Raw genomic sequence first — 27883 nt, 5'->3', positions numbered from 1 at the left:
AAGGAACTAGAGGTTACCAGAGGGGAGGGGTGGGGAGGGAAAGTGGGGAGGGAAGGAAAAGGGGACTGAGGGGTATTATGTTTAGTACACATGGTGTGGGGGATCACGGGGAGAACAGTGTAGCACGGAGAAGGCACATAGTGGATCTGCGGCATCTTGCTGTACTGATGGACAGTGACTGCACTGGGGTGTGGGTGGGGACTTGATAATATGGGTAAATGTAGTAACCACATTGTTTTCTCATGTGAAACCTTCATAAGAGTAATTATCAATCATACCCTAATAAAAAATTTAAGAAAAAAAAGACTGAGGATTGTATGTAACCGAGATGAGGGCAGGTACTATATTGAACTGTATGGTATACCTTAACTGTGAGTTCTGAATTTAAAGGTAGGCACCATGTTTAAGGAAGAGCAGGTAAGGTTTACAGGGGATGGAAGCCACATTTCACCAACAGCAGGCATCATAAGGGTAAGGGTATGAACACCTGAACAAGGCAGAACCTGTTACAACTAGGAGTAAGTACTATACGATTGTATTTAATGAGGCATATTCTCTTTCCTAACCATGTATTGATATAGGCATTGAATCTAACTAGGCGTTTCAGCAAAGGCAGACGCTGTTGTCAGGTGAGAGTCGAGGACTCGAGAGCGGTCAGCGCCTTTACTGCAGGTGGGCGCTCTATTTCTTGTCCCAGCACCCATGGAGAGGCTCGGTGTCTCCCCAGGAAACAGAACACCCCTTTCTAAGGTCTTCCTCTCAGCAGAGGCTGGTCTTCATCTGTCCCTGACAAGTCTGTGATCTACAGTGGATGTCCCCCCACAGTTCACTCAGGCTCCAAGGGGTGGCCACTGATAGGAGGGGGCTGCCCCCCAAGGGCTAAGCCCAAGTTTGCTCTGCTTCCCGGGAGAGAATGGCGGGGAGTGGGGAGGCCGAGCACCGCTGGAACAGGCTTGCATGACTTTTTATTTGAACCACCAGATGTGCCCCAACAGAGAGCTCCCCGGACCCGGCCTCACAGTATGAAAAGGTTTGGGGTCAGGGAAGAGGGCCTGTTGCTCCTGTCCCTGCAGAGGGAGGTCAAGGTGGAGCCTGGGCTTCCTGGTGACCATTCAGACTTCTGCCACCAGCTGTCCCTGGGGGACTGAGGACGGGCGGCCTCGTCCCCGGCTGGGGGTGGGATCTCAATGTCCCCCCCTCAACAATGCTTCAGTGAGGGTGGGGGACCCGGCCCAGGACACCTCATGTCTCTGGGCGAGAAAGTAACAGTTCCTGGCCCATCAGGCCTACTGCCACCCTCCACCCCATCGTGGTGAGGACGTGCTCCCTCGCCATCCACTGGGGCCCCGAAGGGGGTTCTCTGCGTGACATTCCTGCCCTCGGCCTCACGCCAGCAGGCGGCTGTACTCTGCCAGGGCAGAGGACTTTTTCACCCCGTCCCAGATCCGGGCAGCGTAGTGGAACCTGTGAGAAGAAGCCAGCAGTCAGAGTTGCCTCGGCCACGACCCCTCTCAGCCTGGCACTGGCCCTGGCTGGGTGGGAAATCAGGCCCCATGTAGGGACCTGAGATGGGAGTTGCCTCGACTGGGTGACAGAGAAGATAACACTGCTGATGGAAGGTGGCCCTGATTTTGTACCTCACCTGGGGTCACAGAGGCTCAAGGTGCCTGGTCTGGACGGAGACTCAAGACCCCATTCCACTTAGTGTTAGACTTTGTGGACAGGGTTCCGCCTCTACTCCCTCCAGTCTTGTGATGATCAGAAAGGTCTAACAGCCGCATGACCACCGCACCTCCACGTGTCTCTCCCTCCACCAGGCCCGGGTTAAGACCCAGGAGGGGAGCAGGGCTCCGTCCCTGCCCCACCGGGCACCCACCAGGGTGGCTCCTGCTGCTGTTGGCACTCCCTACCCCCTCGGCCGAGGTCCAGGGAGGCCAAGCTAGAGGCTACGCCCAGCCAAGCTATCTCCCTCCCAAGTGTGTCTCTTGGAACTTTGAGTGAGGCGGTCCTGGCTCTGCGGCAGACCTGCTGTGGGCTCTGGACATAGGAGGTAATGCAAAGCCAGGGCTGCGAGGTGGTGCAGGGCTCTGGGAAGCAGGGCAGAGAATGCCAGCTGGCGGAGGAGGCGGGAAGATGGAGGGGACAATGTGACTGGTACCCAGTGGGCGCTGCACAGTGCAGGTCCTGTGCTTCCGGACGCTTTCTGGGGTCCTCTACGTGGAGGCTCTGCTTTCTGCACTCAGGGCCTCAGGACTGGCCTCACTGGTCCTACTCCGTACAGTCAACTGACAGCTAACCACAAGCGTGTGACCTCGCTATGTGACATTTCCTTTCTCTGAGCCTAAATCTCCCCACTAGTAAAATCAGTGACAAAACCTACACCCCACTGGCTAACCAGGAGGATTCCAAAGCACATGAATCGGCATGGTGCCTGGCACGGAAGAGGTGCTTACGAGATGGCAGCAATCGTCAATGTCCCAGAAAAGGAACTGGGATGTGCGGAGATCACTGGGAGCCTCCCTCTGTCTGCACCGGGGCGGGGCTTCTCCGCCAACCCCCTCCCCATCTGCCAAGAGCGCTTACCAGTTCTTCTCAGTGAGGATTGTGTGTGACAGCTGTGGCCGCGCCATGGACATCACTTGGCTCCGGAGCTTGCTCACCAAAGACTGGAAACTGGGGTGGCCCCGGTACCCAGGGAGTAGGGAAAAGAGTGGGCTGGAACTGGGTCCTGGAAGTTGAGGTGGGGAGGGTAAGGGAGACAGTCTGCCAAGAGAGGGCCTTTCTCCCAGTCAACCAGTGTCCTGAGCTTCCAGGGCACCCAGAGGTCAGCCCTGGCCCAGCTCTGCCTGTATTTCCACAAGCTGGAAACATGCTCTTAAGGAAGGGTCCGAGCACCTTAGGGACAGACCAGAGTCTCTCCTCAGACCAGGGTGGGTCCGTCCCCTCCAGACCAAGGAAGGACCAGTCTCCCCGGTCTCCCTACAGACCAGATTCCCCGAGGGGGAACCATACCAGCTCTTGGTGGGTTTTCACTCTCTGCTTCACTGTCCATGAAGGGCACCAGGAACAAGTTCACCTCCGAGTCCAGGAAGTCAGGTGGGAGCCCAGGGAAGACATTGCACTGTAACATGGACAGAGTACCTGGGGGAGAGAATCTATCAGCTGGCAGGCCCCCTGCAGCAGGCAGCGGGGAGGGACATGCATGGTGGTCAAGCTGGGGTCAGGAGACTCAACCGCGCTGCGGGACTGGATCAGGAGTAAGGAGGCCACTGGCCAGCCTGGGGGATGGCTCGGGGATCCTCACCCTTGTAGCGCAAGTGGGAGTGGGCCATGAGCTGGTCTATCATCAGGTGCATCTGCCTCAGCTTTCGAGGACAGAAGTCCTCCCGGCGAGCTTTGTTCTGCAGGAAGACTGAGGGTGGCGGGAGAGATGGGGCCCTGTGAGGCAGCTAGGGCCCCGCCGCGGGCTCCCCCTGCTCACACCAACGCTGTGCCCTCACCCCGGAGTTCAGAGCACTTGGAAATATTTACACAGCATCAGACCCTGCTGGGGAAAGCTGGGGACCCGGAGATGAGTCAGGTGGGGTTTCTGCCCTCAAGGAGCCCCCAGTCTGATGGAAAAGAGAGGAGGTCAGGAGTATGACAGAAGGGATTTGGGTGGGGGTCCTGTCCCCAGGAGGCTGGCACTCTGATGAAGGAGCCAGACCGAGACTCAGGGGGGACGCCGTCGGCGGCCAGGTGGGAACCTTGGAGGAAGCAGCAGCTGACCCCTCTTGACGCCCCTCCCCACTGCTCTTGGGGGTGTGTTCCTGGCTCTCCCCTTCCCCACGGGGCCCCTGGTTCTCCCCCCTCCCCCCCACAATCCCTCCCGGCCCCCAGAAAGCCTCTTACCCAGGTGGGGGTAGTACTCGGTGCCCTCATCAGAGCCGGATGAGCTGCTGGACTCGTGGCTGGGGGATGGGGTGGACGGCTTTACCATCTCGGCCGTCTGGAGGAACCTTGGGGTTTGGGGTGGGAGGTTGGTGCCCCATATCCCACAGCCTGGGGAAGGGGGCTCCCTCTGTGAAGCCGCACTTAGAAAAATGCAATCACATAATATTTCCCACACAATTTTAGGGAATTCAGAGACAACCTTGTCTGACACCAATCCATGGTCCTGTGTCAATGCATGCATTTTTTAATGAGTTTACGCTATTAAAAAAACTAAAATTTTTTATAGCAATTTTAAGTTCACAGCAAAACTGAGTGGAAAGTACAGGGATTTCCCATAGACCCTCTGCCCCCATCAAAGCCTCCCCTACTGCCACCGTTCCGGGGAACCCACACCGACACATCAGTGCCACCGAAGCCTGAGGCTTCCGACACAGCGCCCGCACTCTTGCGCACGCTGTGAGTTTAGGCGACAGTGATGTGTGCCTACATCTGTGCAGTCTGCCTGCTGCACACCAAGTGCTCCCACTGCCCTGCACATTGCACGCATTCATCCCTCCCTCCCCACAGCTCCTGGTAACCACTGATCTTTTTATAGGTCTCCATGGCTTTGCCTTTTCCAGAACGTCCTACAGTTGGGCTCCTACAGTGGGCAGCCTTGTCAGACGGGCTGCTTTCAGGGATCGGCATTCGAGGTTCCTCGGTGTCTTTTCACGGCTTCTTGGCTCATTTCTTTTTAGCCCCGAATAAGCCTCCCTTGTCTGAAAGCAGCGGTTTATGCACCCATTCCCCTACTGAGGGGCATCTTCGCTGCTTCCTAGTCGGGCAATTAGGAAGAAAGCTGCCGTAAACATCTGTATGCAGGTTTTTGTGTGGACCTAAGTTTTCGGTTTTTGCTATTTTAAAATAATTTTTCCAAATACATACAAGTAAATAAACCTATTATCTGATCAGGGATAGTGGGACCTAATAAAATCTATAGACATTCTCCTCATACAGACATGCATACAAATATCTGTCCACATTTCCAAAGGATTCACCTGCTCTGGGGTCCCCCTGTAGATTCTGGCTTAAAAACAAGGCCCTGCCACACACCTGATCAGAATGTAAACACCAAAGGGTAGTGAATTTTATCTGTTTTGATAAACACCTGGATCCCCAGTGTCCAGGACAATGAATGGCATCTGTAAATGTTCAATGTATTTGCCATGTGAATGAATTCCAAGGACAGTGGTGGTGGGAGGGGGCACTTCAGAAGGCAGTTTCACTTAGATCTGGTCACAGAGGCCAGCTCCCCCAGCAAGTCGTTTTTTATTGTTGGCCACACCCACAGCTCTCCCCTATCCCAGAGTTACTAATACAAACATTAACCTCCAATTTATTAATTGCTTAGTATGTACCAGATACTATGCTGCATGCTACATATTCTTCAACTCACATAATCTGCATAAAACAGCTTGCCTATGAAGAATTTTGGAAAAAGAAGCCACTTGCCTAGTAAGAACTGGGATTTAAATCCAGGGCTGCCTGGCTTTAGGGACATCTGCTTCCTTCAGCTCTGCTCTGTCCCCCCCCCCGTGAGCTCCTGTTCCTTCCTTCCAGTCTGGGCCCTGGGCCCTGTGCCCAAGGCGGCTGGCCCCCCCACAGCACCCTCTCTCTCTGGGCCTGAGGCCAAGAGGAAACCTTGCGGCCATAGGTTCTGAGCCAGTCCTGTCTAGGGGCATTTCTGGAACCTCCAGCTGTTGCAGGCAGGACTCCATCCCTTTTCCCGCCTGCCAGGGCCCCAACAGAATGGTAAACACACCTGGGGGAGAGGGACAAGACTCTAAGGACCAGACAGGCCAACTCCTTACTGTGCTATTCAGAGGATTTGTATTATATACTTGTGCCAACCACTGTGTGAGGCGCACGGTACTCTGGCCTCCTGGGGTTTACATTCCAGCGGGGCAGACAGACCATAGAGACCTACAATACCCTGCCAGTTAGCGGTAAGGCCTGAGGTCGGCCTGAGGGACACAGGGAAGGGGTCAGAGATCTGCGGGAAGAGGGCTTCCCCTTGAGGAATGAGGGGCGCAGAGGTCCTACACTGTGTGGGGAACAGCCAGGAGGCCAAGAGGGCTTCAGTGGAGGGAGGGGTCAGCGAGGTGACGGGCACCATTACCTTGTAAGGCCTTGTTGGCCACGTATGGGAAGGCCTGCATATTTCATTCTGAGTGACGTGTGAAGTCAGTGGAGGGCTGGGTGTGCACATACGTTGGAGAGATCTGGGAAAGAGGCTCAGCCTCTGGGCCCTGGTCTCTTGCCTGGCTCCCCCTCCCCGCCAGCTCCTCACCTGTACAGACTGAGGTCCGTGAACCAGTCCTGGACAACAATCACCACGTGGCACACCGTGAAGAGGAAGGCAGCAATCTGGAGTGACTGAGGGTGGGCAGGAAAGGACACAGAGTTGAAGATCCCCTCTGACCAGACTGGGGTCACTGATCCCAGGACTCTCAGGACTTACCTGAGGGGGAAGCAACCTAAGAGCCTCAGAGCCTTGAAGTGCTATGTGCCCAGACTGTGCTGGCCCTGCCCTTATAGGCCATGCCTCCATCAGGCAAGGTAGGCATGATTACCCACATCTTACACAGGCGGACAGTGAGGCTGGGAGGAGGAGGGGGCGGGAAAGAACTTTTCTGAGGGGCAGAGCAAGATCTCCCAAAGCTGTCATCTTTCTACAGCTCTTGGGGCACCCAGGGCCCTTAAGAAGCAGAAACAAGGTCAACACATATCCAGCTCCCGTCAGAGACCCTGAAGGGGAGGGTAAGCCCTCACCCCGAGGCCTGGCTCGGCCGGCCCCCTCACCTGCATCTCAACGTAGGTGTGGGGCAGGTTGTACTCTGGAGGCAGCTTGCGGTCATTGTTGATGAGGTGGTCCAGGATGGAGGGGCTCAGGATGGGCTGAGGCAAAGAGGAGAAGATGTCAGGGAAGAGGCTGAGGTCGGGATCCTCGGGGTCACGGCTACCCAAGTTCCACACACGGAAGGAAATATATCACCTATCTCAGGACAAAACAAGGTCAGAAACCCAAGCAGTTTCTACTTAGTACAGTGCTAGTCAGTGAGAAGAGGTGAAGGATGAAAGTTTCAAAGCAGACACACTTCCCCCAGCTCTTCTACACACCGTACTGCTCAAGTGCCTCGGGCCCAAAGAGAGGAACATTGCCAGTGTGGTGAATTTAACATTCACTGGAATGAGTCATGTCCCTTCAAGAGCCCCTTCTTTTGTTAGTTGTTTCAGATGCTTTCAAAACTTGGCTAAGATAATTACTTAGGTTGAAAAATAATGATTGGTGTGAAGTTGGTGAGGCTTTAAAAACTGCATCAGTGGGTGTGCAAGAATCCTTGGTGAGCTCAGCACCTTGTCTATTCCATTTAAAATCTGAAGGACCTAAATTAGCTTGATAGCCTATCTTACTGCAGTGAGTGGAATTCTTTAGGGAAGAGGTTCTCCCAACTGCTTGCTTTCTAAAGCCCCAACACTGCAGTGTTCTCTTCTGTCTGGTTTTAACTCCTGCTCTGCCCTACCCCAGCTCACGGCTGGTCCAGTTCATCTCTAGGTTCCCGGAGTCCTTGCACAGGGCCTGGCACACAGGTTTCACACTACATTTGTAGGTGGTTTAGAGCCCATACACGCTCCGTGTCTTCAATGCCCAAGGTGGCCGGATCTTTGTTCCACCAACAGTCAGTGAGCACCAGCTATGAGCCAGTCTCTGACCAGGAGAGCCAGGGCCCCTCCATGAAGAGCTCCGGGCAGAAAGGGCATGGGAGGCAGACACAAGAGCCAGACTCGTGATGGGAGGTGCAAAGGCACTCGTGTGCACTCAGAGGACGGGAAGGCTTCCAGGAGGCAGCTGCACCCAGCAGTCTTCAGGGAGGAGAAGGTGTCCGGGGGCAATAAGGCAAGGGGAGGGTGTTCTAATGATAACGATACACTAAGAGTACTCAGTACCTACTTCATGTCAGGTGCTGTCTTTAGGATTCGACTTGAATTAACTCACTGAAGCCTCACAAAAACCTTATGAGGTAGGCAGTATTATTTTTCCTACTTAAGAAAACAGGAATGGAAATGTTTAAAAACTTAGCAGCCAAGGTCGCACACAGCTTGTAGGTAGTTTCAGATAAAAGGAACAGGATGAGGAAAGGCCAGAGGGTCTGAGAGGCCAAGGTGAGGCCAGGTGGTGTGCATGGAGGGGCTGGTGACTACACACCAGAGGGGAGGCTAAAACCTGAAGGAGGTGAGCCACTTAAGCCCTGAATGCCCGGCCAAGGGAGAGGGACTTTGCCTGAGGGCCAGGGCGAAGCTGAGGAAAGCTGCCAGTCAAACACGTGACACGTCACTTATAACAAAGCGCCGAGCCTGAATGCTACCCACGTGCCAGGTCCTGTGCCAGCAGTCTGTTGGACTGCTCCACGGAGTCACTGCAACAATCCCATGAGGCTGAGGACAATTTTCAGCCCCATTTATAGACGGAGAAACCAAGTTTGGAGATTGAAACGCACTTAGTCACGCAGCTGGTAAAAATGAAAGGCAGGATCTGGACACTGCGGAACTCAACACTTTTAACCTCTATGCTAGACGGTTCTTTAGGCTACTGTGTACACAATGGGTGGAAGGGGAGGCGGCACCATTTGGCAAGAAGAGACTGAGGGCCAAGAGAAGACGTAACTCGCCCAAGGGCACCCAGCACATCCCCTGCTTGGCAGGAACCACATGGAATCCAAGCAGGGCTCTGGCTTAAAAACACTCAGGGATGGAGCTGCACGTGGCATGCAGCAGGGCAGGGCGAGCAGAGGTTGGCACCTGTGTGTCCAGGAAAACAATCCGCTCTTGGGTAATAAAGAAGTCAATGCCACTAGTCTGGTTGCCCCCTCGTTCCTTCATTTCGGCGCTCTGGGCCCGGAAAACGTATGCCCTGTGGAGAGGAGTGGGAGGTGCGTTAGAGGTCCATTCTGCAGCCTTTGATGGCTCCAGAGTGTGACCCTGTGAAATGAGCATGTGAGACACTGCCCACAAAGCCATCTGTCCGTGGCCGCTGCTGTCTCCGGGGTTATGGTTTAAGTCACGTGACTTCACCTCTACCTGGAAGTAGATCTGTTAACTCATTTAACAAAGTCAGTAGACTGAGGTGTTTTAAGAGTAGAGACTTGGCCAGACCGCCAGGATTCAAATCCCAACTCTGCCTCTTCCCAGCTGTATGGCTTTGGACAAGTTCCTTAGTCTCCTTCTCATCTGTAAAATGGGATAACAGAAGTCTTAAACCTCTTAGGTCACTGTGAGGTTAATATGGTAAAGCCCTTAGAAGATGTAAAATTGTCAGCTACTAATTGTCAAGTGTATGGGCTCTATGCCAGGCACTGGAGCAACACTGCATACTGTCTACCCCCCGTGAGAGGCGCCTGGTGTCTTGGTTCCTGGTGCTTACCATCAGGTTAATGTCCCTCATGTCTACTGTCCTGGATGATGGGGCTATGAGAGCAAAACAGGCAGAGCTGGGCCTTGCCCTAAACTGCTGAGCTCAGCCTGGTCCCTCTGTGACTTAAGACAAAGAGATTTTATATCTTCCCATCTGTAAAGTCAGGATAATAGTACCTACCTGTCAAAGGGTTAACTCCCACCTCCCTGAGATGCTTAGAATGCCCTCTGACACAGAGCAGGGAACCTCTCCCTGAGCACTGTACTGAAGACGGCCTACGAGCCAGGCACCAGAATGTAGCAGCAAACAAGACAAAAAGTCTGCTTATGAATCAAGGGAAATCAGTAACTGTGGGCATGAGGAGGAGGTGTGTACTGCTCTAGGTGGGGAGAGTGTAGTCAGGGGAGCTGGGAAGGGCTGCCCTAGGAGGCAGATGAAGACACTGAGGAGGAGAGAGAATTTAAGCAACTTTAACTTAAAAGGGGAGCTGAGGGGGGATGGAGGATGGAGGATGGAAGCAAAGACTAACTGAGGCAGAAGGCAGGTGGCGTGTATGAGGAACTGAAGACTAATGTGGTAAGAGAAGAGAATTAGGGGAGCTGAGAGTAAGGGGAGGCTACACAGGCCTTTGTGGGGCACGGTAAGGAGCTGGGGCTTTGGCCCATGAGACTGGAGGAGCCCCTGAAGAGATTTAAGGAGAGGGGTGATAGGAGCGGATTTTTTGGGGGGACAGCTCCCCCTTGCTGCTGGTGGCAAGAGCGATGATGACTTACAGGCCAGTACCTCAGGCCTCCGTTTGCCTCCTTGACCTGACCTCCTGACTCGCTTACTCTGCTCCAGCTCCACGGCCTCCACCCCATTCTAGACACATGCCAGGCGAGCTCCCCCTTCTGAGGTTTGAATTTGCCATTCTCTCTGATGGGCATGATCTCCCTCCTCTGAGTGCATTTTTCCCTCGAACATCCCCCCTTGGTGAGGCCTCCCCTGATCCCTGATTTAAAACTGTAACCTAGTCCCAACACTGCCTCTCTATAACTCCTTCCTGTTAGGTTATCATCTCCTAACATGCCAAACAATATATTTATTTACTTTGTTTACTATCTCCCCCATAAAAAAGTAAGCCCCACAAGGACAAAGATTGTTGCTAGTTCTGTTAACCGTCGCACCCCCCAGCACCCAGAACAGAGCCTGGCACACAGTAAACACTCAATCCGTGCTTGCTGACTCGAACAGGGAGACCAGCCAGGAGGCTCTTAGTATCCTCCGGGGGAGACATGAATGACCTGGACCACGAGGTGGGAGGAAGGAGGGCAGACGCACATGAATTCTAAAGACAATTAGGAACTAAAGGTTGCGAGACCTGATCAAAGAGTTGGCACTCAAGTTCACCACACCATGGTTCAAAAACATAAGCGAGGCAAATAGGATTCTCTTCAGCTTAGGTATCTGAACAGGGAGCCATGCAGAAACGTGGCTAGTTGGGGGTGGAAGCAGAGCGGGAAAGAAGGTAACTGGGAAGAGCTGAAGCCACTCCAGAGCGGAGCCAAGGTGGGCTGAGGTCACGTGTGAGGCGGGAAGGACAGAGTTGACCCAGGAGGCGAAGCGATCTCACGGCTCCAGTTCTAGCTCGTGCACATTCTCAGGTTCTTAACCCATTTCTGGGTCCCCAGTAGGCTCCTCTGAGATCTGATGGAAACTAGGGCCCACTGCCTAGAAGGAAACTCCAGATGTGCATACGGGTCTGCATGTACTGTTCGAAGGTTCATGAACCCCTAATGCCCATTCATGGAGTCCAGGGTAGTATCACTTGCTTTATAAAAAGCAAAACAGAAAAATACAATGTTTCTTAGATGACCCCAAGTAGCTACTACTTTCTCATGCCCCGTGTTGAGCCTTCCTTAATTAAACTGTATGTGTCCCTATAATATCCCTGCCTTTCTCCCTTTCCTTCTGTGCCCAGTTTTAGTCCCTAGTTCTTGAGCAACCTCCTCTCCCAAATCCTCTCCTGGACCTCATCCTGTATCTTCACGATCTTACCCTGTCCTTACTCAAGAATTCAGGATGGAAACTGGTCTAGGGCCCAAGCCCTACATCCAGCACTCTTTCCCCTTGCTATTTCCCAGGCTGAATCAGCCAGCACCCTCTGGGAATTTGTTCTGTGCCACGTTCTTAACTTTTGCTTTATCTTATTAAATCCTCCAAAACTCCACTTTACAGATGAGAAAGTGAGAGACTGGGAAGTCAAGTGACCCACCCAAGGTCATGGTGATAGCGGGTCTGAGCCCCTGGTGGGCCTGAATCCAAAGCTTTAATGAATGCATCGTCCCAGTTCCTGGCTGGGCTCTGTACCGCCTCCTGGGGCAAGGCGGAAAGGGAGAGATTACCCGGCTACCTTGGAGCTACACAAAGGTTTAGTCTGGCCCCCAGTCACCCTCATCTGACAGGACACTGAGATGAAGCGAGAGGAAGCAACTTCCCAAAGCCCTTTGGAAACACCACCTCCACCACTGGACCCGCCCTGCCCTGTCCCAGGGAGTGCCCACCTCCCTCCTGGCTTCACACCACTACCTAAGGAGCGCCTCACCTCTGGTCCTCCTCAGGAGTGTTGGCTGACAACAGTGACATGACCACGGACTTGCCTGTCCCCTGGAGGCCCAGGACACCAACCACCAATACGTCGGTCTGGTCCAGTAGGTACTACGGGGAAGAAGCAGGAATCGGACCCTCATAACTCCTGTCAGTTGCTGGATGGGAGAGGGGGTGAGATCGGGGCTGGGGCGGACTTTCTCGGCTCGCCCACCTACCTTTTCAGATCTGAAGAAAAACTTCTATGGCCCCAATCCCCTCAACTGGGCAGAGGGCCTCTGTGTGTGTGTATCTATGTGGAATGTTCTGGACACAAAAAACAGCTTTTGTGAGAGTGCCGAAGTGGAAAGAGCCTGGCATGGTGAGGAAGCTGACAGGAAGCCAGTGTGGCTGGAACAGCGGGAAGAAAGCCTGCCTTTGGGGAAGAGAGCAGGAGAAGCACAGAGCAGGACAGCTAGGAGGAGACAGGACTTGGCAACCGAGGGCTATTGGGGCAGGTTCCTGGGAGGCTTCCTGCTTCAGGCAGGCTGGGAAGACATAGGGAAGCACGAGAAAGGGAGTGTAGTGTGCAGGAAGGGGAGGTCAGTCCACTGTGGCGCTTGTCTGTGGGATTTAAGAGTCCTGGGAAATCCTGAGACCTCCACCTCTGGGCCACCAGCTCTGCTGACTTTCACCACCAGGGGGCGTAAGAGACACTCCTCAAAGAAAACATTTGCCCTCAACTGGCTGCTGCTCCTTAGAATCACCTGGAGACCTTTACAAAATAAAAAGAGGCTAATCCTGGGCCTAACCCCGGACACATTAAAGCAGAATATCCAGCGCTGGCCCTGTTCAATCTGCTGACTGATTGAACATATGACTATTTAGGTTTAAATTAATGAAAATGAAAATTAAAAATCCAGTTCTTCAGTAAGTAGTAGTCCCATATGGGGATAAGGGAGTAACTGCTCAATAGCCACATTCAGGGAGAATAGCTACTGTACTAGACCGTGCAAAGTCAGAACGTTTTCATCACTGCAGAGTTCTACTCGACAGGGTAGAGCCTGGACACTAGCAGTTGTTTGTTTGTTTTTTTTAAAGCTCCCCAGCTGATGACAGCGTGAGTGGACACAGAAAAGCAGCAGAGGCCAGGAAATAGATGGGTCTGACATGTTGTCCTAGTAAGTCAAGCTGTTGGAGGAGAGGGGACACACCTGGGAGAATCTGAGCAGGGGCAGGATGTGACAGGTTTGGGAGGAAAAAGCAGCAGCACGGGGGAAATGAAGACTGAGAGACTGGAGGAATGAATGACAGTCCAGTAATTTGAGGTCTTAACTGGAGCAGGGGCTGCTGGAAGGAAGGGGGAGCCTCCAGGGAGCGACACTGAAACCAGTTAACGTGGGCATAGCCGGTTTCCACCACAGTTTAGAAGGGGAAAGGAACAGGGTCCAGGAGGCCACCCTGCTGTGGGAGGGGACAAGAGATCCCAGGGCATCTGGAGTGGGAGTGGGAGTACCTCTTTACCAACCAGTACCAAAGTATTTCAGTATCTTAAAAACCAGAATAGCTGAGCTGATGCAAGCCACTGAAATTCTGCCCTGGCTGGTGAGACCTTTCTGACCCATTCCCTCTCATTGCTACAACTGCCTGAAAGCTGCATCATCCGGTGTTGCCTTGCAAGAGGGTACATACAGGTAGGGGGTGAGGAGGTGAGGGTGTGGGACCTCGGGAAGCTCCAGCAGGGACAGGGCATCCCACTAGCACCCCCAGTACCTCAATGGCACTATCACACCAATTCATCTGGTCATCTACCAGTTTGATACTGTGCTTCATGCGCTCTGGGGGCAGCAGCTTGGCCTGGCCCACGACAGCTGGAGACAGGAGAAAGCAGGAGACACAGGATGTGGTGGGGGTCTGTGAACGTATTCCCACGTTCTGGTGCGGGTCCCACCAGATCCCACCTGGCCCCGACTTACGGTCCATGGCTGCTGGTGCGGCAGTGCCCATGCCCCGGTTCTGGATCTGGTACACAGGCTGTGTGGGTCTCTGACCCTCCTTCTCCCCCTTGGGTGGCGCGGGGGCTGCAGGGGGTGGCGGGGCAGTGCCCTCGGGGGTTGAGGCATTTGCTGCAGCCGGAGGCCCTTTCCCCTCCTCCCGAGGTTTCATGAGGACGATGGGCTTCTCAAGCGGGGCGGGGGCAGCGGGGGCAGCAGGGGCAGTGGGAGGTGGTGGCTGCTTTGACTGTGGGAGTGAGAAGGTTCCAGTCACTGGGAGAGATCCTCGCCCTAACTGCTCCCAGCCTCCCCTTCTGGAAAATGCTTCCCTGCTCACCCGCTCCGCTGGAGGTTTTGAGAGGATGATGGGGGTTTTCTGCATGACCGAGGTGCTTGTCTCTTCGCTGCCATCCTGTGGTGAGAGAGGGCAGTCACTCAGGAAGGGCTCCTTGGCTCCCCTGGACCCTCAAGAAGGCCTTTTGTACCAGGTACTGTTCTAAATGCCTTCAATCCTACTAGCAACCCTGTGATACTGTTAACCCCCTTTTACAAATTAAGAAATTGAGGTCCAGAGAGGTTAACTGGCTTGTTTTTGCTCACACAACCAATAAGCAGTGGAGCTAGAATTTGAACCTAGGTGTTAACCACTCCATTCAGCCACCTCTGCCGGACAACAAGCCCACGTATAAGGAGCTAGAGCTCTAAAGCTAGAACGATCTGGGTTCACACTTGGCCCTGACTTCTGTTGGCTGTGTGAGCTTGGATAAAGAACCACCCTCGCTTAGGCCTGTTTCCTCATCTGCTGAATGGAGTAGGAATCCCTTCTTCACAGGACTGAGAGGCTGAAAGACAGAACTCGTAAGCTGCCCACGTGGCACTTGACACGCGAAGGTGCTCACTATGTGGGAGCTGCTCTCCTGACAGCCCTGCCACCTGGACCCTCTCAGCTCCACTCTTGTGCCAGCCAAGCCAGTGGACTGATTCCATATCCTGCCCTCTTTATGCCTCTTTCAACTCACACCCAGTCTGCTTAAGAAAGGGAAGAGACCTGAGTTTGGGTCCTATTTCTTCTCGGGTTTCCTGATTAACCTCAGGAGAGTCTTGACCCTTCCCTTCACCCATATATTGAGGATACTTTTCTAACTCCTGCCACTTCACTGGCCACGGTAGACAAAACAAATGGATATGAAAGAGCTTTGGAAAGAAGAGGTGCAAGAGAGCTACAGGAGGAGAGGCTGTGGACTTCCAGGAGGCCAGGGAGGGAGACAGGTGAGAAGTCCAGGGAGGAGTGGATGATGCCTGGTCGGAGTTTATGAGGGTGGAGAGAAGATGGACAGATTCATTCAGGAAGAGCAATGCACAGCACTGGTGCCTGACTGGCGTGGGGCTGGGAGCAGGGAGGTGTTCAGTAAAGGGCCCAATGGGCTGTCATTGATACTAGCAGGAAGATGCTGAGGTCAGCAGGGGACATGGAGGATGTTAAGGGGCTGTAGCAGAGTCAGAGACAGAGACAAGAGTTTTGGGGGTTGCTTGTTCAGGGGCTGAAACTAAAGGTGTAGGAAGATGGTAATATTCCCCAGAAGAACGTGTGTGGAAGGAAGAGAGGCTGTGTGCACTCACTTAAGCTGTGACCTAGGGAAGGAACAAGCAAGAGCTGAGCTCACAGTGAATAAATTATTCCTCGTGTTTGCAGTTTTATGGCTCAGAAACTGGTCCCAACTGTTTCTTTTTTCCACCCCACCAAACACCTGTCAGAGGTGGGCAGGGCCCTGAGAATGACCTCTGGGGGCAGGTTCTGGCAGTGGGTCACCGAATCACAGAACAGCAATGTAGGACCACACTGAGGCTCCCAATTCCCAGTCCAAGACTCTATATAGCAGACAGAATGGTGCTGCATTAGGCTCAGCTGGACTTGGGTTCAAGTCCTGGCCCCAAAGCTTATTGACTCTGTGCTTTTGGCTAAGTCCCTTCTCCTCTGAGACACATTTTCCTCATTAGTAAAAATCGCATCTATCACAGGTTCTATTTCATGGGGTTGTTGTAAGGGTTCAAAATCCCAAAGGATGTAAAGCACTTTGCACAGTGCTAGTGCAGTGCACAGAAACAGGTATTGTTATCATTACACAACTCTTTAAAACAAGAGCTTATGGCGGCTCTCAGCTCAAACGTTCCAATGCCAACTTCAGTCAGTGAAATCTGAGGAGCTTTCCAAGGTCTACCAGGTCCTCCACGATCTGGCCCCAGTTACCTCTCTGACCTCATCTTCTATCACTTTCCCCTTCTCTTCATCCACTGCAGCTACACAGGTCTCTTGGCTACTTCTGCACCACACCAGATATAGGCCTCAGCCCTCTGCATTTGCTGTTCTGTCTAGAACATTCTTCAGATTTTGTCCCCTCACTTTCTTCTGGTCTCTGCTCAAGTCTCCTCTTCCCAGGGTCCTTCTCTAACCACTTCATCTCAAACCAACCCCTTTATCATTCTTCACCCTCTTACTCTATGAGGGCAGTTGATTTTGTTCAGATAGGTCCCCAGCATCTACATTAGTACATGGCATGTGGTAGGTGCTCAATAAACGCTTGTGGAACAAGTGGACATATGAATGCTGCCCGTAGGCCCAAACACTCACCCGTCTTTCTCTTTCCCATGGTGCAATGTAGTCCCTCTCCCGACCTCCAGGCCCAGAGAGATTCTGGGGGCCGCCAGGGCCAGGCTCCTTCCACCGTCGCCGCCTCTCTATCCCATAGAGCCCAGGCTGACTATGCCCAGACTCAGACATGGTTGCCTACAGAGAGACAGAGATTGATTCTAGGGTGAAGAGGGTCTCTCCCACCACAATGGCTCATCCAGAGCCAAATAAGAAGGCACTTCAAGAGAGTCCTGTGGCTGTGGCAGTGACTGCCAACTGGTTCACAATAGCCATTCTTTAGTTCTTCCAAAAAAACAAAACCCTCAGTTCTGACTGGGGACATGGCTGTCCAGATTATACTTCTCAGTTTGGTATGGCCATGTGACTAAGTTTTCTGATGAGTGGTATGACACCAGAGATGTGTTTTAGAAGTTTCAGAAACTTTCCTTCACAGATGCTGGTACATGCCTTTTGCCCTTCCTCCTCCTGGTTGGAAGGAATGTGGATGTGGAGGTTGGATCTCAAGCAGCCATATTGGACTGTGAGGCATCTTAGTGGAATTAAGTCATGGTAGACCAAGATACAAGGTCTGGGGGTCCCCTATTAACCTTGAACTGCTTACCTCTGGATGCAGTTGAGGAACAAATACATTTCAGTCTCTTACTTGCAGCCAAATTCCCAACTATTAATCACTCTGCCCCAACATAAATAAAATTCATGGGCAGAGTCACATAAAAATGGGACATACTCTTTCCCAAAATGCAGCAAGGCAAATCAGTAACATGATCCTCAGTTGACAACTATTTTGATTACCCAATACTGGCATATGTGGGGGTGGGTCTCCAGCATTTCACGACCTATTTTCACCTGGTATTCCTTTACATTTAGGTGTCTGCTTACCTTCCATTCCTGATGGTCTGCATTCCCTCACAGTTTAAGTGTTCAGATTAATTTGACCTTATATGACCCACTCCCTACCGTTTAAGTAGCTGTTTACACTTCATTCTAGGCAAGCGTCAGTACTTAACAGTCTGTTTGGAAGACCATGAGGCCATCTGCCATAGTTCATGGATCAAGCTGGCAAGCTAGCCTATGGACCAAATCTGGTCTGCTTTCTGTTTTTAAATTTTAATTGAAACCCAGACACACCCATCAATTTATAGATTGTCTATGGCTGCCTTCTTGATTGTCTAAGTTCTGCCTTCCCAGAACTTCAGTTTCTCTTTACTACTTTAATCTGTCTATGGCAGAACTGATTAGTTGAGACAGAGGCCTGCTATAATAATTACTCTCAGAAAGTTTGCTGACCCTTGCTTAGCTCTGAAGTGCCTGTTAATAAATCACTCTAAGTCCCCCTGCCTCCTCCCACCCCAGTACATAGTGACATTAACAGGTCCCTGTGAGAGACTCTCCAGAACTGAAGTGCAGGTTTACAGGGTGCGGAAGTTAATTTGTGCCAGTCATGCAGGTATTTGTCTAGCTCCTCTCTCTCACTGCTCTACTAGACCTCTTCCCGCCAGCCACAAATTGGGTTGAAGACTGCTCTCTGAGAGAGAGACAGGCTTGTTTATAGATGTTTATGGCAAATTACTCATTCAGCACTTCAGTGACGGTTTAGTCTCTGACAGAAATTCTCAGAAATTGAGACTCCTCCCTCCCTTGCAACTGTGTTTACACATTATTCTGGAGACCCCCTCTGTGCTTGTCTGTTTTCATGCTTCAATGGGGGATTCTGCCCCAGCACTAAAATCAGTTTATACACTTATGAGGACCCATACAAGTAAGTGTCCTTTACACATTATCCTGGGAACTTCCACAGTATCTCAATGTATTTTTCAATAACCCACTTGGGGAGCTCCGCAGAACTTAGGAATTCACCTACATGCAACTTGGGGACCCCCAGTGTTGTTTCTAGGATCCTTTTGGAATTCTCCCAAAACTGTAAAGCCAGCCTATTTGTGTTTATTTACAGGACACTTACGGTGACCTCCCAGAAATTAAAAGTCTAATTACGCATTCTTTGGGGTGCTTAAGCATCTCTTCACATTCCTTTTTTGGGATCTCCCAGAACCTATTTCCAAATTATTTGGGGAGACTCCCAATTCCTAACTCTGTATTTATGCCCACCCTAGTAAAACACCCCCCACTCCAGAACTTAAGTCTCCATACTGTTTTTCTAAAGAATCTCTAGCACTTAAAATAGACTTCCATATGGCGCCTTTCCTAGAACTTGTCTGTGTTCACTCAGCGGACATCCCTCATAAGTAGCCATCTGTTTGCAGACCTCCTACGAGGAACCCCGCAACTTAAGTTTACGTTTGCACAGTAGTACTTGGACCTATTTGCAGTATCTCCCCAGTATTTTAAGGGCCCTCTGCGACACGTCGTGCGAGAAAATCTTCGCAGTACCTTACGGCCAGTTCACAGGCTCGCTCTAATAAGGTCTCCCAGAACTGAAATCCCTACTTACACATTACCTGTCCCCAGCTCTCCCCTCCCTCCGCCACCCCAACCCAACCCGGTATTTAACGGGAACTTCACGGCTCCCCACTCAGTTACACACACCCGCCGAGCAACAGCCCAGCAACCACTTAAGGGTCAAGGAAGGGGCGGGGCTTCGAAACGCGCCGGGGCTCCGCCCCCAACGGTGCGCGAGCCAAGCGCGGGTTTAGGGGAGGGGGGAGGGGCCCTTACCTAAGGCAGCTGCTGATTGGCTCTTGGGGCGCAGCGCGACGCGCGCTTTCCGTGACGGAGTTGGGGTGGGGGCGGGGAAGTTCCGCAACAAGCTATCGGCCTGTATATGGCGTCGGGGGAGGCCAGGAGCGTAGGGGAGAGGGAAAAAGCGGGCAGCGGTCACTCGGAAACCGGTCTGAGCACCCCGGAAGCGGCACCCAAGAAAGGCCGGGCCGCAGGAGGAAGAGCAGTAGGAGGTACGACGGGGCCTAGCTGAGACCAGGTCCCGCGCGGGTTCCTGGACCCGCGCATGCGCCCCGAGCTGAGCGCGCGAGAACGGAGCGTGAGCGCTGAGCTGAGCATGCGTTGGAGGTGGTTGGCCTCAGCACGCATGCGGATTACGAAGGGGAGGTGTTCAGGGTTCTGCGGCTCCCCCTCAGTGCGCGTGCGCTTCGTAAGGGCTTGCGTGGACCTGCTCAGGGAAAGAGGGTCTCTCGGGAGGTTTCAGGTTCGAGTTCTGCTTTGTCAGGGTGTTCGCGGGATGTGGTCGGGTGGGGCCGACCCGGTCCAAGCTGTCTAAACCCTCACTGCCTCCATTTCAAAAAATGGAGATGATGGCGCCTTATGATGTTACTAGCAGAGTTTATTGAGTAAAAGTGCCTAGAACGGTGCCTGGTGCCTAGTAGTGAGACGGGGACCATAGATAGTCAGAGTAGAGTGAAGGCCTCCGAAGGGGACAAGGCGAGAGATACTCGCAGTCAGAGCAATGTAACTACATGCAAGGAAACCCTCCTACTAAAGGTCTATGTTAAACATTGAGCTCTAGAATCATTCTTCAGTGAAATCAGTTAATGTTCCCCAGATAAAGAAGAGTAGCACATTTTTTATTATGCTAATCATTTGTAACCATGTGTAAGATTCACTTTAGCATGCTAAAAGGCCCAGGCCTATGTGCTGTCTTTCCTCCTTCAGATTTGAGGAGGTGATTCTGCAAACTGAGCAACTAACAGCATGCAGACCCAGCTGTAAACAGCATAGTAAAGGACAGGAAGAATTCCATCTTAAAGATAGGATTGCATTTTAACACCCAGGAAGTTCAAGAAGCAAGATTCTTTAGCAAGTAGACAATACCTCAGCCCACCTTGGGGGCTGGGCAAGGCAGCCTTTTGATATGCTCCCAGACCAACGCGCCAGTGTCCCAGAGAGAAATCAAGGCAGGAAATTCCTTACAGTTAATTTTTAATATTCAGGGACCACTTAACAAGTCCCCAACCCTAAGTTTTTTCATGTTCTTGAAAAATCCTCAACTGCCTATAAAACCCCCTAGACAAACACACCACTACAGACTCTCTTGTCCCCTCCTGGCGTGAGCCAGGAGCTCTCTCCTTTCACTGTATCTCTAAATAAAAGCATGTACCTTGCTCTCCTACCTTGACTGTTTGTGAAGCTCATTCTTCGGCTCCGCAAACAAGAACCCCGGCATCAGTAGCATTAAGTGTTGTCATTGTTTTATGGTTTACGATAGTAATGATAGTGAATGATTCTGAGCTGCCTCCTCCCCTCCAGGCCTCAACCTTGCTGCCGTTTTTCATGACCAGTGCCAGGTGGAAGTGTTTCTTCAGGCTGCCACGGCTGGGTGAAAACTGATCACAGAGGCAGAGTTGAGAGTCCTGTTGTTTATGGATTCTCTGGGAAATCATAGGTGTTTAGCAGAGATACACAATACCGGCCCTCTTTGTATCAGGTCTGTCAGTGTCCCTCTGAGTATCTTCATCTCAGGTCATATTTGTTTTTCTTAACTGAATTTCTCAATCCCAGTTTCATATCTGGGCAGTCCTCAATGGTGGAAATAACTTAAAATGGGAAAACGGGGGGGGGCCTGGAATTGACTATGGGTCCACGTGTACCAGGCTCTGTCTTACATACATCACTGCAACCTTCCTCCCTTCTTAACAGATGCCGAAAATGAGTCTGAAAGAGAAGCAGGGCTTTACTGAAGGCCCCATAGTCGGGAAGCAGCAGGGCCTGGATTCAGACCCAAGCCTGTCCTACCTTAGGGCGAGCCCACATTATTTCCCTGGCAACGGGCAGATTGCCTAGTGGTGAGTCAGTGGTGCAGTCAAGCACCCAGAGAGCTGCCTTTTCCCTTAGTGGCATGGTTGCTGTTGTGTGGATGTATCACACTTAATTTAACCATATCTCTATTGGTAAACATTGTTTCTGAACTTTTGCTCTTAAAAACATTTGCTGCATTTATATCCTTGTAAGTCCTGATTGCACGTGTATGATAGTATTATCGGTAGCATGTCCTGAAGTAGAATTGCTGGGTCAGAGGATACATGCATTGGGAATTTTGAGAGCCATTGCCAAATTCATTCATTCATTCACATATTGAATGAATTATGGAATTCTAGTCATCTGCCAGACTTGCTATTGATTGGAGATCCGACAGTGAATGGGACAGAACACTTGACCTCTAGGAGCAGATGTTGTAGTGGGTCAGATGATGTCAGGGAAGAGATGCTCAGAAGAAAAAATCAGGATAAGAGAATTGAGTGATAGTGATCACAGAGTTACCAAGGTCAGGGAAGGCTGCTCTGAGAAGGTTGCATTTGAGCAGAGGTCAGAGGAGATAAGGAAGGAAGGAAGTGAAAAGGCCCCGAGGCAGGTGTGGACCTGGCTATTCAAGGATTATCAAGGTAATCAGAGTAGCTGGAGCAGACTGAGGAGGGTAAGAGAGGTAGGATTATTCAGGGATGGAGCTAGAGAGGAGCCAGGTTATATAAACTCTTGTAGGCCCTGATAAGGGCTTCGGAATTTACTTCTAAGAGTAATAAGAACCAATTAGAGGGCTGTGAGCAAGGATGAGCAAGTTATGATGTGTGTTTTACAAAGATTTTTATAATGAACAGCAACAATAACAGCAGTTGTCTGGGAAGGGGGTGAAGGCTATAGACTGATAAGTATCAGAACTTTGAGGAAGACTTTTTAAGACTGATGTTTTGAACTGTGTGACTGTTAATCAATGCCCAAAGAAGTTAAGGCAAAGCTGGTTGCTGTGAGAATGGCCTGCAGCTGGGCAGGAGTGGAAGGAGATGAGGAAGCTGATGTCCCTGCCTGGGCAAGAGATGATGGTGACTCAGGAAGAGGGTTGTGTGGGAGGAAGCATGAATCAGGGATGACTGAAGAGTTACACTAGAGGTTTGGGGTCTGACCAGCTGGATGGAGTGATGCTTTCTACCAAGTGTGGGCAAAATTGTAATATTTCCAGAATATCTCGCCTGGCTTTAGTACATCTGCATATCAATAGGCGGTCAGAGGTGGAAAGAAGTATGGCTTTAGTGCATTTGCATCATTCCTCAGGGGTGGAGAGAAGTTCATCTCCATATCAATGGGCAATTACCTGGGCCAGGAGGGCTTATCTGTACCTGAGAGGGGAGGGGAGGGCCAGTTGTGCTTCTGCTGGAGCAGGAAAGAGAGATGGTCCGGGACTGCAGTTTGTAAGCAATAAACGGATTTCAAACTTTATTTCTCCCTTTGACTGATTTTTGTTTTTAGAGGTATTTTGCCCAGGACTTCCTCTCCCCAGACTTACACCAAGACGGGAAGGAGTCGTCTTAATGGGAAATCGACAAGCTTTGAACTTACTTTCAGATACACATTGGATATCAAGTAAGTGGTTGCAGTTAATGGTAGAAGCTAGGGTTTGTACATAACAGAATTTTTACCGACTGTTCATTATGAAATTTTAACAACACACACAAATGTAATATGGTATAAAGAACTCCCACATACCCAGCACCTAGTATTGGCAGTCATCTACATTTTGTTTTATCTATTTTCCTCTTGCACATCTAAGCATATTTTTTCCCATAGTTTTTTTTTCTTAAGCAAATCCAGATGTCCTGTCATTTTATCATAACTTTGCAAATATGCTGAATTTTGGAGTTGTTGATGTATAGATACATGGTATTTAAAACCCTGGGATTTGCTAAAACCAATCCCAGTCCATGAGAGCAGAGACTAGGCCCTGGGGCCTCCCACATTTAGGAATGGGGAAAGGACAGGACTGTAGAGAAGGGCAGAGAGGGAGCAGGAAGAGCAGAAGGGGAAATGACCTGGTGTCCGCGGAACAAGTTGCTCCAAAGAGGTGGAGACGAACTGGGGAACAAGGGTCTCGGCCGTAGCTAGAGGTGGATGTGGGAGCCACCCAGAAAAAAACATGTTTTTTTTTTAATCCCCCAATCTAACTAAGTTATAAAAACTTACCAATATCATAATGCAGATTCTATAAGGAAAAGTTTTTAAGTTCTTTAACTTTCTTTTTGGCGAGGTGTAATTTGAATATGGCCAAGTACCCCAAGAACACAGATCTTAAGGGTACAGGTCAATGAATTTTTGCAAGTATATATACTCATGTAACCACTAACCAGGTCAAGAGGGAGAACATTTCCAGCACCCCAGAAATTTCTCTTGTGCCCCATCCCTGGCAGTCCTCCCACTCCAGAAGCAACCACCGATCTAACTGTGGTCACTACTGATCGGTGGTGCCTGCTCCGGAACTTCAGGTGGATGAAGTGCTACAAGAGGTCTTCTGTGTGTCTGACTCCTTTCCCTCTTTATGTCTGAAACAGGAGTTTGTTCTGTAAAAAGGATTTCTACATAACAGTGGTTTTACAATATCTAAAATAAAGACTTGGAATTTGAATTCCAGATGATAGTTTGGTGGCTACATCGTGAACTCTAAGGATATTGGCGGATAAAGAACTTAACATTCCAGTGGCATGCTTTGAAGTGGAGAAATTAGAGCATGTTTGTATGTTGATGGCAGTGATAGAGGGAAAATGGACTCCGCTTAGGAACCCCATCCCCAAGGAGGGGAGGGGTGTTCGGGCAGGGTACAATGGAGGAGGGCTTGGACTTGAAGGGCCAGCTCATCCTTGTAAAAGAAAGTTTAAGTTTGACATCCCCTCTAAATTGTAAAATCCCCTTTTATATATTGGCAGCTCTTCCTTCCACACAGCGTAAAAGCTCAAAACAGGTCTTTGGACTGCAGTCTAGTGTTGATGTAGATGATACAGCTAACTTCCTTTATGGACCATAAAAGACCTGGACAAATACTAGTGATGTTTGTTCTAGGTGGATGGGGCAAGAGGGACAGGAGGGTGGTGGGAATGCCAAGGTCCTTGTTCACAGAGTTGAAGAATGAACTTCACAAACACTCAAGGTGGGAGAGCACGTGCGAGGCTTTTATTTAGAGATACAGTAAGAGGAAAGAGCTCCTTGCTTGCACCAGGAGGGAACGAGACAGTCTGTAGTTGTGCGTTGTCTAGGAGTTTTATAGGTGGTTGAGAGACAGGACTACGGATGCAGACCTGTCAAATGGTCCCCAAATGTTTATCTTTGAGGAGACACAAAGTTTCTTATCAGTCTTCTGGGTTATTTTGCAAAGTTTACATAAGAAATTTACTGCTTTGATTCTTTCCCAGGATAGCAGCTTCTTGGTCTGGAGCATATCAATCAGGACTGCCTGTCCTGCTCCCAAGGTGGGCTGTTATTGTCTGTTTATTAAAGAGTATGTTAAAAAGCTTACTTTTTAACTTCTTGGGTTTTAAAATGCAATCTTATATTTAAGATGGAGTCCTTCCTGTTTCTACTATGTTGTTTATGACTGGGCTCGCTTGCTGTTATTACTTGCCTAGGTTGCAAATCATTTGATTTAGGGCTGGAGGAAGAAAAGCAGCATCTGGGTAAAGTTAAAAGAAAATAAGCTGGGCCTTTGAGCAGGCTAAAGTAAATCTTACAATGGTGTGTTCTAATTAACACAGTGAAAACACAGGCTATGCTGAGGTACTTTCTTATCTGGGGGATAGTCAAACATTCCAGGCCAAGTTACTCCTGGCTTTTTAGTTTTAACTAATCTCACTGAAGAATGCCTATATTCCTAGTTTGACATTTTTACCTTAGAGAATCAAGTGTGACTCTGGCTTTGCTTAATTGTTTAACATGGAGTTTTGGTAGGGGTCTTCTTCCAGAGGCCCTCGCCCTACTCTGTCTAAATCCATGGTCCCTGTCTCAGTGGGCAATTACAACAAAGTATGTTTGAGAGGGAAGAGGAGTCTTAAGGCAGGAATAGCTGTGATACTGTGATTTATAATAAATAAATGTTTGGGCCTCATCCAATTTTCTGGCAGGGGGCTCCTAAGACCATTGGAATTTACTGTGATGAGAGGATAAAAGGTCTTTTGTTATGTTAATGTGGTGACTTTTGAGGCTCCCAGGTAACCTAAGACTGGGTCTGGGTCTGGTTGCCACAGGACCCAACCATGTGATTAGAGGGTTGGAACTTCTAGTCCCACCCCTTGGCCTCTGGGAAGGAGAGCGGAGGTGGAATCAATATCCATTGGCCAATGCTGTAATCAGTCATGCTTCTGCAATGAAGCCTCCATAACAAAACCGAAGGGTCAGCTGGAGAGCTTCCAGGCTGGTGAACTGGTAGAGACTCAGGGTGAGTGGTGCTCTTGGAGAGCACGGAGGCTCCCTGCCCTTTCCCTGTGCCTCGCATTATGCATGACTTCCATCTGGCTGTGGCTTGTATCTTTTTTGGAATAAAACCAATACTATAGTAAGTAAAATGTTTCTCAGAGTTTTGTGAGCCACTCTAGCAAATTAATGGAACCCAAGGAAGGGATCATCGGGACCTCCTCCAATCTGTAGCTGATTGGTCAGAAGCACAGGTGACAGCTGGCATCTGAATTGGGCAGGAAGGCAATCTTGTAGGCCTAAGCCCTTAATCTGTGAAGTCTCATGGGATCTCCAGGTAGACGATGTAGGACACCCAGCTGGTGTCTGAGAATTACTTGGTGTGGAGAAAAAAACCCATACACTGGAATTGGGTGCAGGACCACTAGCACCCAGGACAGGGAGAGGAGGGGGCGGCTGGGAGAGAGGTAGGGCCGGAGCTAAAGACACCTCCCCCCTGACTGCTGCGGCCTGTGGGTTTATTAACACAAAGGTTTTCTGCGGTGAGAAAGGAGGAGCGGGTGGTTGGATCACACAGGTGCTGTGCAGAGCCCAGGAAGCAGGTACACACCAGGATGTGCAGCAAGCTTCCCTCCAAAGTCTGGCAAAAGGAATCAAGACAGAGGCCAGGATAGTGGTTACTGAGGATGAGAAGCTGTTGGCTGGAGGGAAGTGAGAACTTTTAGGGGGCTGGAAACTTCCAGCTTGATCTGAGTAGTACCTCCTCAGGTGTTTGTATTTGTAAAAATATATTGTGACTGCATTAAAATGTGTGTCCTTAATGTAAAATAGATCTCAATAAAAGAAAAAATGAGCTAGGCCTAGGAGCTAGACTTTGACATAAGGGCAGGTGGGAGCCATGGAAGGGTTCTGAGCAAGGGAAGGGCCCAGTCAGGTCTGGGTGTTGAAGGGTATTCAGGGGTCAGAGGACAGGCGTCCATGGAAGGGGAAAGGCCCAAGCCTGGCCTTGGGCTCAGTCTTGACCGGCTCTCTAGCCCTGGAAAGCTGCCACCTCTCCCTGGACCTGATTTCCCCCACCCAGTCCTTTGTGGGAATGGAGGCAAAACAGAAGTCGGAGAGGGAACTAGCCAAAATCCTGTGAGACGGAGCCCCTGATTCATTCCTATAGCCCCACCCCTGGTGCTGGGCCTTCAGGGAGTGCTGAGTCTGTGAAGCAAGTGCAGAACCTACTGGAATGGGGGTTTCAGGACTTGTGCCCCATAGTGGAGAATGGGTGCAGGGAGGGACTGATCGGAGATAATTCAGAAAGGAGGTCACTCACATATTCTCAGTTTCTTAGTCAAAAGCCCCTTCTAACCAGTTCCTACCTTGTCTCAGCAGATACGAAACATGTGGTGGAAGGTGAGGAGCCTCAGGCCACCCCAGGCATTTAGCGTGTTCACTCAGTGGTGCTCACTGATGCCCTGCTTATGCCAGGCTCTTGACATTGAAGACACAATAGAGAACAAAGGTGAAAATACTATGTAATGGTCTCTAGGTGTCTGAATGGGCCAATTGGCTAAGTGCTGGAGGTCTGGGGCCAGGCTGCCTGTCAAATCCCAGCCGCTCCCTGCCTCCCCGTCTCTTTGCTGTGACTTGGAGCAGATTTCTTAATCTCTCTGTGCCTCAGGTTCCTCATGTGGAAACGGGACCAGCAATAGCCATTTATCTTCCTCTTGTAGAGATTTTGTGAGGTCATTTATATAAATGACTTAACATGGTGCTTGGCACAAATAAATACTACTAGAGACAGGTTCAGGGAGCTTCCGAGAGGGCTTCCTGGAGGATGGGACATCTAACCCAAGGCCTAAAGAAGGTGTAGGAAGGACTTTGCCAGCTGAAGTGGGGTTGGCCTAGGAAAGAATCTAGCGGGAGGAATGAGTTTGGCGGGAGATCTGGCAACACTGTCGTAAGGGCTTCCTGCAGCGGCGGAGGGGCAGGGTTTGGACGCGCCCTCAGAGGTCCCAGGAGTGCCTGTCTCCTTTTCTCCCCAGGAGAGCTGGTGGCCAGGGAAGGGCAGTCTGGGGCAGTGGGTGGTGCAAACCCCAGTTTAGCTCTCAGGGCCTAGGGGTGAGGCTGGCTGTGGGCTTACAGGGAAATCCAAAGATAGCTCAG

The 27883-nt window shown here is 50.7% G+C and overlaps 1 protein-coding gene and 1 long non-coding RNA gene across 3 annotated transcripts in view; one reads left to right on the top strand and one right to left on the bottom strand.

Annotated features, from left to right (window-relative positions):
• Positions 1-948: 948 nt before the first annotated feature.
• Positions 949-19560, bottom strand: SMG9 (SMG9 nonsense mediated mRNA decay factor). The gene is made up of 14 exons (XM_036918256.2): positions 19268-19560; positions 16574-16729; positions 14282-14356; positions 13927-14191; positions 13724-13821; positions 11970-12082; positions 8773-8884; positions 6775-6870; positions 6263-6348; positions 3892-3998; positions 3305-3412; positions 3013-3141; positions 2584-2728; positions 949-1464 (listed from the first exon to the last, which is right to left on the bottom strand). The coding sequence occupies exons 2-14, from the start codon at positions 16721-16723 to the stop codon at positions 1386-1388; spliced, it is 1563 nt and encodes a 520-aa protein (XP_036774151.1). The 5' UTR covers positions 16724-16729; positions 19268-19560; the 3' UTR covers positions 949-1385.
• Positions 19373-27883, top strand: part of LOC118928750 (uncharacterized) — an 11677-nt gene continuing 3166 nt past the window's right edge. The window contains exons 1-5 of one of the 2 annotated variants that reach the window (XR_008993924.1): positions 19373-19503; positions 20219-20477; positions 21203-21348; positions 22805-23814; positions 24736-24792. This is a non-coding gene — a long non-coding RNA (uncharacterized LOC118928750). Of the gene's footprint in view, positions 19504-20218; positions 20478-20512; positions 20991-21202; positions 21349-22804; positions 23815-24735; positions 24793-27883 lie in introns of those variants that run through there. The other variant, XR_008993925.1, reaches the window with a different exon arrangement.

The sequence above is a fragment of the Manis pentadactyla genome, chromosome 15 (assembly GCF_030020395.1).
Source record: "Manis pentadactyla isolate mManPen7 chromosome 15, mManPen7.hap1, whole genome shotgun sequence".
Classification (NCBI taxonomy): Eukaryota; Metazoa; Chordata; class Mammalia; order Pholidota; family Manidae; genus Manis; species Manis pentadactyla.
Note: the sequence above shows the minus strand (reverse complement) of the source record. Positions and strands in the feature narration are given on the sequence as shown.